The following is a 12,375-nucleotide window of genomic DNA, read 5'->3' as shown; positions in this document are numbered from 1 at the left end:
TTTAGTATGTAGACATATGAAATGAAGAGTTTGAAAAGTATGATTGAGATGTGATACCCAGTGAGATTGGGTAACATATTAAAAAGATCACACATTCAGTTATTGATGGAATCAAAGATATGAAGGATTCTTATGCTTCTCTGAAAATACGGACAGAGGATCTGAAGAAACTGAGCACTGCTTTCCCATACTTCAGAGTTGTCCCATCTGAGATTGCAGGGCTGTATTCTGCCATGAAGTTCTCAAATAGTCTTCAAATTACCATTACTCACTGAACTGTAATTTTTCATGTGACAGAAGTTGAAAAAAACATTTTCATTATCATCATCATCAACATCATCCTATTGTTATGTCTGCAGGTGCAGGGTCCACTTTTTGGATCAACGAATGCCATCTTGCATGTTCAAACAGCATCTGGGTTATGCCTGCATTTTGACAGATATGGCTATAGATCCATTGGTTGCGATAAAAAGACTGACCGACTGGCTTGTTGCCTGGGCCTGACATTGGTTTGGTCTGTGTTCAGCTCAACACCACCCTGACGGTTGGGGAGTATCCAGTAGCAACCATTAGAAAGAGCAGCCCTCACTGCTAATATTTTCACTTACATTTATTTCATTTATTTTATTTGTCAGTCGCTTACAAGGTAATAGGTATCAATATAAACATGAATAAGAATACAGGAAATAGGTACAAATAAATGGGGACAATAGGACAGACAGTAGGCACAATTGTGCACTTATACATGCTCCTTACAGACCTCTTAGGAATGGGGTGAGGTCAATAGTGGATAGTTTGAGGTTGAAGGAGTAGGGGTTAGAGGATGTAACAACAGAGTCAGGTAGTGCTTTCCAGGCATTGACCAGTCTGTTGCTGAAGTTGTACTTTCTGCAACCAAGTTTGGAGCGGTTTACATTGAGTTTGAATCTGTTGTGTGCTCTTGTATTGTTGTGGTTGAAGCTGAAGTAGTCATTGACTGGTAGGACATTGTAGCAGATAATTTTGTGTGCTTAAATCTAACCATAGGCAGCATAGTTCAAGGTTGTCCAAGCCCCAAATCTCAAGCCTAGTGATATAGGGTATTCTCTTGCGAGCAGAGGAGTGTGGTACTCTTCTTGTGAAATACTTCTGGACTCATTCAATTGTATTAATGTCCAATATACAGTACAGATTCCAGACTGATGAGCCGTATTTGAGTATTGGTCTAGCAAAAGTTTTGTATGCACTAGTTAGCAATTCAATAAATTCAATATTTATGTATGTTCATGTAAATACAGTATCTGTTATGTGCTCTTGTATTGTTGCGGCTGAAGCTGAAGTAGTCATTGACTGGTAGGACATTGTAGCAGATAATTTTGTGTACTATGCTTAGGTCCAACTGTAGGTGGTGTAGTTCAAGGTTGTCCAAGCCCAAAATTTCAAGCCTGGTGATATAGGGTATTCTGTTACAAGCAGAGGATGTATGTTCATGTACATACAGTACATGAAAAGAAATTAACCACAATCCCAGCCATATTCATTGTCTTTGTCTCCCTACAGAATAGATCAACAATAGATTGTTGAGTTGCACCTAAATTTAATGCCATTATTCTGTGGATAGACAATAATGTATAGTGGTTAACAGATTGTAAAATTTCAAGGCCACCGAAATTATGGAGCTCAATAGGATGATTTTTTATTAGACATTCTCTCTCAGCCAAACTCACTTTGTACCTTGTTTGGATACGAGGAGACCCCCATGTAAAATGGACTTGATTTCTCAGAGAAAAAAAAGATGTAAATGCAATGAATAAATAATCCCATGTCTTTAAAATGTTATTGCTAATGTTACACTGCACCAATCAGATAGAATCAGAAACCTATACCTGAAGTATATTTAAAATAATTAGACATACCTAAACTATGCATTTTTTTTATTATATTAATGTGGGGGAAGGTTCACAACTTAGAGTTATCTTTGTATCTTGCCTGTCACAAAACACGGAAAGATACTTTGCCATGTTTGGATTTCTGTGTGCTTTATTAGCAATCAAAGCTTTGCCTTAAGAAAAGGAGGGGAGCACAATGAGGAGCTAAAGTATGTTAATTGTCTAATTATGTAAAAACTGGTTTAAGCAGGAATTATGTATAGCATAACACTTAATATAAAAACCGTCCATTGAAATGTGAGAGGTATAGAAGAAGGCATGGCAATGAGTAATTAGTATGTAGTGTTCCATCGTATAGGGATTTTTAAATTAATTTCCTATTGCAGATATTCAGTTAGGTGTGGGTTTTGACAGGGTTTTTTTTTACTTCTAGCCTTCAGTTCAAAACTGTTTTTCCTCTTGGTAGGATTTGTGTGCTTTAAATTGTGGTGTAATAGAACAGCTATTCAGCCAGCCAAGTTTTTCTAACATCTACAACTAGAGAAATTGCTTCCTGTTATGTTATTATGGAAAGAACATAACATGACTGCAAGCTTCTCCCTAAGAAAGGTGAGCAATGCATCCTTAGAACTACAGTTAACAATACTATAAATAAGTGCTTTTCTGCTTGGACATCCTCCTGGGTGACAGAAGTTTTAAATTGTTAATTAGTGCCATTTTAGCTTAGCCTAACAATTCTGACTCCCTTGTTTAGTCTCAGAAGCTGTATGAAGTGGTTGTTCCAGTAACTGACCAGGCAGCCTATACATTGAATAAATTATAATTATTTGTTCAGTTTATATGCTATGTTTTCCCTAGGTGCTCAAAGCAGGGGTACAGAACAACCACTACTCCAGTTTTCAAAGCACCCTATTGAGATGAAAGTCATTCCAGATCATGATCACCCTGTTATTAGACTTCCCTCTCAAGTGCTTCCCTATCCAGGCTCTCAAAGAATATTAAAATATCTAAACTTGATCTGAGGATGCTATGGCAACCATATATGATTTATTTTATATTTCAGGTACCTCCTACCGTGTTTTAGATTAACGACCCCCAAACTTTTGGGCACCAGTTCTGTGGAGAGAGGTTTTTCTGTGGACCAAAGGGGGTACGGTTTCATTTGCTGCCTGTATTCTGCAGATAGGGTTTTGTTTTCAACAGCCTGGTTGCTGGCATGCCATGGACCGCTGTCGGTCCACGGATCGGGGTTGGGAGACATTTTAGATAATCTTTATTTGGACTAGGACTTAAAGCTAGTACCCAGTTTTCCCCCACACGGAGCCCCCAGAATATCAGCAATTATTGGGCATGTTTCAGTGTTGATAGGTTTGGAAAGAGTTAATTCTAAATCATGTCTACAGCTATGTGGGATTATAGAAGTATTCACCATTTTCTGTAGATGGAGAATGGGACCTTGCTGAATTTTTAAGACTTTAGTACTTGAAAGTACTGTACAGCTGAAAAATTAATAGAACAGGCTTGTAGACCCTTCCAGCCTTTAATTCTTTACAGAAATATATTTTAATTTCTATCATATTAAGTAGATCCTAATAGTTTACTTTTGCCCATTCAAGTGCCTTTTGGATAAAAGTCCCCCCCCCTCCCCCGGATTACACCATATTTTCAAAGAGCTTTTTATTAGTTATTTTCTTTCCCAGCTTATCCTATATTTCTACATTTCCAAGGTTCTGTTTTGCGATCTTTTTTTTTTAAAGCACAAAGCAGTTGGCAAGGGTTATACTTGTCTGTGCTAGCATGGAGGGATGTGGCTTTGGCAGAAGAAGCACACATTGCCTGAGGTTCCTTAAGTTTGTTTTAAAATTTTCAATGGAGAAAATTTGGCTGTGGAAGCACAGTTCCAAGAGGTTGGTTTTGTATAACCAAGTCCAATCAGGGATAAAAATAGTCAAGACAACACAAGCATGCGATCAAAAATTCACCCCTTTTTATTACCTATGAGCAATGCATATAAATAGGGGCAGAATTTTCAAAGTTGAGGCTGCTATCTTCCTTTTTTTGGCTCGCCTCCAAAGACACTCCTACATCCAATTACAGGTTATCATAAATGTAATTATAACACAGCTGTGCTTTTTAAAAATCTAACTCAAAAGAACATTATTAATTGGGAGGAGACAGTGGTTAAGATTGCTTTTGTATAAAATGAAGCCATTGAGATACCATAGATATAGCATGCTACACATAAAATAGAGTATGCTGTTTGATCTAAGCTATATAGACATAAAACAGGACCCTGGAATATTTGATAACTGCACAGAGAAAGTCCCATGTTGAAAATTACAATGTGAGCCAGGGCCCCACAGAATCTTTTTGTTGCTCCAGTGTGATCCAAAGTGGGTAAGGCCATAATTGATGACCATTTGTTTGATATTTTACAAGATTCTTTGGGTAATTGAATTAATAACACAACCACTTTAAGATTTGTACCCATGATTTCACTCTACTCAGATGCTCCAACTCTATCCAGTTTGGGATTATGCAAAATCTGATACATCAATTTAGGGGACCAAAGTTGTTTTGTAGATTTATTTATATTTATTCATCACATTTCTACAATGCCCATCTCACCTAAGTGACTCATGTTTTCACAAGGAAACAGCTTAAGACCATGTCCCACTGTTAGCTATTAGCATATGCTAGCTTGAAAGGAGTCCATATGATTTTTTATTATTACTTTTCACAACTGAAAATTAAGCTGCTACAGGCCATTGCATTCTGAGTTACTGGAAAATACATGAGCCTATTAAGATGAACATAAGATACAGGAATATTTCTTATGTTCATCTTAATAGGCTCATGAATTAACTGTCTATGTTTATATAGAAACTTAAAGGCATGCAAAATTAGGAAAATCTTTTAACTGAAGTAGAACTTTGCAAATTTGACTACAAAAATTTGGTAAACTATTATGTGAAAGCAAAATGTTAAAATGTTTTCCTGTGTCACTTTGCTGCCATCTAATGAGCATTCATTTCTGCAGCCCAGGCACTAGTTGAGGGCCACCTTATCTTTAAAATTATTTGTTGGACATGAGCGTTGGGTACAGTCTAAAACCAGTGAAATCATTTTTGCTTTTCATTCTGCCATCTGCTCTTCTCTTGGTCTTCTTCCTTCCAATAGCCAGGAATGCAGGGGAAAAGAAAAATGATTCTCTCAGGGTCTAAGTTAATAAGGCCTTCTGAGCTAAGTACACACTTACGCTGCCTAATGCTGGTATGAAACTTAAATTGAAAATGATTCTATCAGACATTATTGTATTTTTTTAAATATCTAATTTACACAGCACATTTAAATTATTGAAAATTAATATAAGTAGCTCATCTGTAATAACTCCAAACTGTACCGTCAGTAGAAATTATATTCCTACATACTGCAAGAGGAACAAGAAGCTATTTATGATGCAGAAATAAGATTTTGCCTTCTTGTTCCTTATTACATACTATCAGCCCATCCACAGCTTAGAAAATAGAAATGAAGGCACAACTATAAAATCCCATGTATACTTTTGGCTGGCTCTGATTTTAAATTGCCAAGAAACCCAAGAAATTCAGACAAGGCACATTTTATTTCTTCACACTCGTTGCAAGGAAAGCCCTGGCTGTGTTCCCATCTAAATATATGAAATGGACTTGTCTGGTTTTCCCAAGCTATTGCCCTCTACATGAATGGGAACTGCAATTCCAAAAGATCTCCAGTCATATTGATTAGGATTTGTAGCCCTAACATATCTGAAAGGGACCAAACAGATAAGAACTGGCTCATATTGTGTTGAAATTTGATTCTTATAAGAGTCTTGCTGAGATCTGGCTTGTAGTTAGCCTTTAATAGTAAATCACTTAGGCAGCTGAATTCAATTGAATTAAAATTCAATGTAATATATTTACTTAACTATAAATTCCCATTATTTTCCAGGGCAGATAAACAGTCTTCTTTTGTGAATCCTTAATTCAATGCCAGCCCAATCTCTTCAATTTCTTTCACAGCTTCTTCAACATAATCTGCTGCTAAATTCATTCGACAGTTCCTGAGAGCTTTTATTATATCCTCCACCTTTGCTTCCTTTCCTTTTGATTTTTGCCATTCTACAAGTGATTGCATCAATTGTTCTTCCAAATTGTAGGGATTAGCAACCATAATCCTTTCTAACTTGGCATCTGAAATTCCAAGTGTTCGAGCAAGCGTTTTCCAGTTTCTTCCAACATGTTCACATATGACTTCAAATGCTCTCTTCAGTTTATCTAGAAAGAAAAGCATACTATAAAATAGATGAATTGCAGTGGGACACTTATGCATCATTTATGTATGTATCAGTTTTATCCCTTCCTTGTCCTTCTCCAAAATTCTTGTTGCTTAGGGGTTCAATATTTATTCAGATTGGAATAAGGTCCATACTACCCATTACCATCCAAATGAAGTATGATATACAAATTCCGCTTAATTTTTTGACAGTCTCAGTGTCATATTCTAAGACAGCAGGTGTGTTCTGGGGAATTGTTAGGAATCTTTAACACCTTTTCAGGGGGCCTGTGAAGTCAAATACATACGTATTTTTAAAGTTCTCAGTTTCAGTTTCTAATATGGTAAATATCGATAGCTATAACCCACATTGCTTGCCCACCTAGCAGTTTAAAAGAATGCAAATGCAAGTAGATAAATAGGTACCACTTTGGTGGGGAGTTAACAGCATTCTGTGCACCTTTGACTATAGTCATGCTGGCAACATCCCCACATAAGTGTCCTCAGACAACACTGGCTCCCTCAGGTGGGGCGTGGATATCAGAAACATTATGGGGCTATTCATGTCATCTTCTACAAGCTTTCTGGGAATCTTAGAAATTTTGTTCTTAATCAACACTCTTCAATCATCTTTCCTGATTTGGCAACCTCCTGGGAGATTAGTCCAAATTAAACAAGTGAGATTCATTATAGAACTTCCACAGGTTAATGAATTTAAATTTATTACATGTAGTCCTTGATTTATTTCTAGTCATAATTAATGTCAGTCTTAAGTTGGGTCACCCATGTGATTGACTGGTTTTATTTCTGTAGCAATCACTAAGCGAATGCTGCAGTTGTTAAGGAAACTAATGGTTCGCAGTGGGCCTGGTTTTGCCAAAAACTGGAAAGAAACAGTGTTGTTCAACATGATGTGATGGGGACAATGCAAATGACTGTAAATACAGCCTGACTGATGAGCACCTGGTATGATCACATGACTACAGGGGAGGCAGTAACTATTAGAACATCTAATTTGAGTCATAAATGTGCCCAGGGAGGTCCATTATAACTTTGAATGGTCGCAATGTGATCAGTATTAAATCAAGGACTACCTGTATTAGCTGCTCCCTCCAAAAGCTGAAACCTATTATTCCCAAGGTTCCCAGTTACATTTTTAAAAATATAAAACTTCTGAGAAGGACTGAGCAAGATGCAAGGGGTGCAATTATTTAATAATATTCTTTCTCCTACGTCTGTCTTCTCTCCTGCAGTTACCTGAGGGGCGACAACTCTGGGCAAGGGAAGGTGGGATAAGATGCCAAGAACCAACAGTTAATATGGAGCAGCTTGTTTGTGTAGAAAGTTAGCACCCATCCCTCTCTTAGAAGAATGAAATATTTTGATAAATACTAAAATAAGGCAGAATATTATATTTCCCTGGATGAGAAATTGAGAAACATGTTTTTTTAAAGGGAGAAAGCAGCCCCCACTTTTCTTAATAGCTCTCAGCAGATGTCAGCACTTAAGAGCTTATTGAAAGAAGCCTAGTATCTAGGTAGCTCTATTCATAGGCAAAAATTCCCAGCAGCAAGGCCTAAACAAGGGTAGGATTAGCCCTCAGCCACAATAGGAATTGCCCAACCCCTTTCACTGCATCACAGTCCAAACTTCAACCAAACTTAGCTCAGACAAACACCTAGGATTTGTACGTTGCCAATAGAACCAGCTACATAACCCCTATATAACCCCATGGGAATCTGACAACAGCCAATAGAACGCATGTTCTTGAACAGGAAGCTCAAGTGCAAAGCCCAAGAGAAGGTATAAATATCCCCCACTCTCAACTCCATGTGGTCAACTGCTCCAATAAATGGACCCTCTTTCCAATAAGCCTCCATTTTGTCTCCTGTGACTTTCTCCTGGCTTGGAACTGAACTGATGGATTTTCCTTCCAACACTTGCATAGAAGCAACGTACCTTTTGAAAAAGGCACCTTAGACTTACACATTCCACAGAGTATTCCTGATTCTTATATTTCACAAAAATAACCCCAAAGTGTCCTGTAGTACCTATAGAGCCACCTTAATGGCCTGAGTATTTACCAAAAAGTAAATCCCCTCATAGCCAGTGGGATACCTTGCAAACTAACATATGGAGATCTGCAGCCCTGCCTCTCCAAGGACCAAGGCACCTTTTTTTTTCCAGATCAAAAAAAAGAGCAGCCTACATTTCTGTTTATCATCTGGCTGATGATCTGGATCACCATCCGCTGTTTTGACGTACTGCTCCAGCTGGGTTAGTAGATCTTCTCTGTGCAGACATGTAAGCATGTGTCTCAAAGCCCCCACATCATTGTACGCAATTTTTTCCTGTTCCAGGAGAATCGTGAATAGCTCGTTGCCACTGCTCACATCCTCCAGTTTTTTTTTACCAATATGGCTCCTGCAAAGAAATTTGAGGTCTTTGAGCTCCGCGGGCGACAAGGCCCTTGAAATCGAGTGCAGCAAATCCAAAAAGGGATCCATTGCTGGAAACCTAGAAAGAATACAGGGAAGATTCAGAAGTTTTGTCGAGAGTCAAACTTCAGGCAGTTTGTTTTTTTAAAAAAAATTCTCTCTCTTTAATGCCGATTTCTCCCTTTTTCCGAAATCTGCAACTTCTGACTATCACAACTCCTGGTCAAGCAGAATCCTAAAAGTTCTTGGAAAAACTTCTGCGCGACTACTTGTTTTTTTAGGCGAAACCGCGTCTTTCCCTCCAGCCAACTAGCCTGCAGACTTCTCCAATGCATCCGGTTCGAGCTTTAATGACAGAGATCTTTTTTTTTTTTTTAAAGTGCTCCAGCTAACATTTCCCGCGACCCCGACTAGATAGGCTCAATTTAAGAATCTGGATTTTTTTAAAAGAAAAACTTTGAGACTTACTTCCTGCTTCCCCGCGACTTTGCCGCTCTCAGGCGTCACAAGAGGAAAAGGCTGCACCTCCGGAGTGCGCTCCACCCCCGCGTCTTTCTCAAGGGACGGCTCCGGAAGGTGGCGATGCTGCCCAGCTTTTCCCACCAATCCGTTAAATCCGCTCACGGTTTGATTCCTCAGGCGTTGGCGGTGTTGCAGACGTGCAGAAGAGCGGAGATAAACAGGTTGCTTTTAATTGTTAAATAGGAGTATTAACATGTTTTTTAAGAAAGGACTTGATGTCGCCTGAAGGCTGGTCTAAAGTATTTCTCTTTTATTAAAGAGCCCGCATAAACTCATCCGTTACTATGACGAATCTTTAAAGAAAGGCATTTCCGAGTCGCCGTTTGTGTTCTTAATTCCCCTCCATTTTTACTGAAAGATTACTTAATCTTTATCCTTTACTGGAGCTCGGCAGAAGTTTCCAGGTGAGTTTGAGGACGAAATGGTGACGGTGGTTTTGGGGGTAGAAAATGGTACCCTTTGAGATCGACAGCTTCTAGTATTCTCAGTCAGAACACAAGGCAAAAGTTGAAGTTCCTTTAAGCTGAGCTCGATTCTTGGGGACTTCCTGGACCCACATCAGTATCAGCAGGTATACAGCATCAGGACCAGAGGTGGTATTCACCAGAGAAGCCTTAGTGGAAATTTTGAGTAGTTCAGAGGACTGGCAAATACCACCTCTGACTGGCCCTGCCTCCATCTATTCTCTGCCTCTCAGAGAATAGAACGGAGCTGGAGCTGGAAAGCAGGTTCATGGGCTGGGGAGGGGGAATGGGATTTTATTTATTTTATTTATTTTGATTTGTCAATCACTTACAAGATAATAGGTATTAGTATATACATAGCTATGAATACATGAAATGGGTACATATAAGAAAAATAAAAGAAACAATAGGACAGGGACAGTAGGCACGTTGGTGCGCTTATGCATGCCCCCTACAGACCTCTTAGGAAAGGTCAATAGTAGACAGTAAAAAAAATATGGAACGCTTCATGAATTTGCGTGTCATCCTTGCGCAGGGGCCATGCTAATCATCTCTGTATCGTTCCAATTTTAGTATATGTGCTGTCGAAGGTTATTTTGCAGTAACCTTCCCCCTGGAGTGGGGTGGGAAGATTTTACAGTATCCTTCCCCTGCCACACCCACCAAGCCATGCCCACAGTAAATTTTTTTGAGTCCCATTACCGATCAGGACAGTAATGGTGCCATTGGATTCTTTGTTTTCTCAGTTTCATAGTCTAGCTAGCACATTGCTTCTCAACCCCAGCAACCTGAAGTTGTGTGGTCTTCATCTCTCAGATTCCTGCAGCCAGCACGCTGGCTGGCAAATCCTGGGAGTTGAAGTCCAAACAAATTCAAGTTGGTGAGGTTGAACAACAATTGGTCTACCTCTTACTGTCTCCCTTGGACTTAAGAACACAAAATAACTGTAGGGCGAGGCAAGAAACTTGAAAAATCATATGGTCTCCAAGTATAAACCAGATTTTTTTTTAGGTTGACCACATTCGGTTTGTTTATACAACAGATATTTCAGTATTTGCCATAGTATAGGACCTCAAGGTACTAACAATTGTTACCATCCAAGATGTATGAGTAATCCTAATCCATTCTACATTAGAAATATAGGTGTTAACACGAGATCCCCCCAGGCATATTTAAAAAACACAAGCAAAAAACAGAACAAACCAATGAGACTTGTAGGCATCTTCTGAGCTGCATGAAGAATTTTCTCTGCAAATTATGCTGTGGCTATTCCTGTTCTTGTAGAAGGAACTAGAATGAATATACTGGTGCAGTCTTTCATGGTGAGTGTCAATCCAGTGGTGATAAGCTTCTGGGCTAATAGGCCATGATGTAATTATCTGATACAATTTGCACAGTATCATTTTGAAGCTACTTTATTTGCTTATTTACTGGATTTCCAGTATTTCAATTAAGTCTCTCTAGGCTAAATTCAACTTGATCTCCATAATATGTACCTACAATTATCTTGTAAATATTTATTATAATTGGATTCTAAAGGATTGTTAGCATATACTAGATGAAGAGAGAACATTTGACCCCAGATCCAAATTCAGCTCAGATCAAAAGGTTATCCTTCCCCCAAATGGGAAACTGGTCATGTTCCAGATGTTGAAGAACTACAGTTTACAGAATTCCTCCCACTGACGATGCTGGGCAGCTCAGCCAGAAACTGTATATTAGGATAAATCATTGAAGAAGCAATGCACCCAAGGCGGCTTCATCTGCCAAGAATATGTAAGATGTACTTGTTGAAGAGCACTTGACTTGCTGGAGAAAGTAAACAGGATGTAATGAAGGGGATCTTAAACTGGTTGGAAAGCAAGTCTGGTTTTCAAGAAAAGTAGCCTGTCCTTTATGAAGTGGTATCTGCTGAAATCCAGGAGAGGGAGCTCATCAAGTTAGAAATGAAAGGAAAATTGTGCCTCTCACTAGAAATAGCTGCAAACACATCGGTGCATGGAAGAAATGGAATTATCATGCCAGGGCACATGACCTCATGTTCTCTACTTGGATGGCAGCCTAGTCAAAATCAGTTGAAAGACATAATAAGGGAGACCAAAGGCCCTAAAGTTACCCATCAGCAAAAAGCATTTGCACAGCAGAAAAAAGGGATAGCAGTTAATTAAAGTGAGAAGTCAAGCATTTAAATTAATGTTTGTCTACATGATAACATGTATTAATATATTAATTATTACAGTAACTCTTTGTGTGGATGGAATTCCTTCTTTTTCTGGTGTACATTAGTAGCAACTTTGGTTGAGATTAGATGGCACCAGTTTTTTTTTTTTTTAATAAATTGCATGTATTTCCTAATAAGGAAGAGCTTTTTAAGAGGAAAGCTCTCCATCCTGAAAACAGGTTTAAGATGCTTTTTAAAATATAGTGCTGCTGACCAAGCAACTTACAATAAGCAGTTGGATGAATCTATGCTTTCTTGAATGTTTTTCCTTTTGAAAAATGGTCGGGAGAGAGAGAGAGAGAGAGAGAGGTGCAAGTTTAAGTGATAAAATCTTCAGTAATAAATTGAGATGCGTTGAGATTTGTGTACTGGCTGCTGTTTTATTGCTTCCTTTGTGCAAAACAAAATAAAGGAGGAAGCCACAGTCATCCATATTTTCCCAGGTATGTCAAACAACAGCTGTATATGTAAAGAAATCACAGCTACTACTGAACTAGAAGTCTGGAAAATCCCCTAATTCTGAATACAGGGTGGGTTCTGTTATATACTGTTATGCTGTCAAATTC

The 12,375-nt window shown here is 38.6% G+C and overlaps 1 protein-coding gene and 1 non-coding gene across 2 annotated transcripts; both read right to left on the bottom strand.

Moving 5' to 3' along the window:
- Positions 1-4,425: 4,425 nt before the first annotated feature.
- Positions 4,426-9,115, bottom strand: FADD (Fas associated via death domain). The gene is made up of 3 exons (XM_026706718.2): positions 9,071-9,115; positions 8,374-8,681; positions 4,426-6,166 (listed from the first exon to the last, which is right to left on the bottom strand). The coding sequence occupies exons 2-3, from the start codon at positions 8,669-8,671 to the stop codon at positions 5,871-5,873; spliced, it is 594 nt and encodes a 197-aa protein (XP_026562503.1). The 5' UTR covers positions 8,672-8,681; positions 9,071-9,115; the 3' UTR covers positions 4,426-5,870.
- A 963-nt stretch (positions 9,116-10,078) lies between these two features.
- On the bottom strand, positions 10,079-10,190 carry LOC113444667 (U6 spliceosomal RNA). Its single transcript, XR_003375271.2, has one exon. It is a non-coding gene; the product is annotated as a U6 spliceosomal RNA (small nuclear RNA).
- Positions 10,191-12,375: the final 2,185 nt, after the last annotated feature.

The sequence above is a fragment of the Pseudonaja textilis genome, chromosome 1, assembly GCF_049901715.1.
Source record: "Pseudonaja textilis isolate UNSWEBS1 chromosome 1, rPseTex1.2, whole genome shotgun sequence".
Taxonomy (NCBI): domain Eukaryota; kingdom Metazoa; phylum Chordata; class Lepidosauria; order Squamata; family Elapidae; genus Pseudonaja; species Pseudonaja textilis.
The sequence above is the reverse complement of the archived record's forward strand: the minus strand, read 5'-3'. Positions and strand labels throughout refer to the sequence as shown.

Excerpts from the sequence above, each read along its gene's own strand:
- FADD (XM_026706718.2), bottom strand. The coding sequence starts at position 8,671 with ATGGATCCCTTTTTGGATTTGCTGCACTCGATTTCAAGGGCCTTGTCG. Across the intron at positions 6,167-8,373 it reads GCCAGATGATAAACAGAAAT|ATAAACTGAAGAGAGCATTT; the intron begins GTAGGCTGCTCT and ends TTTTCTTTCTAG.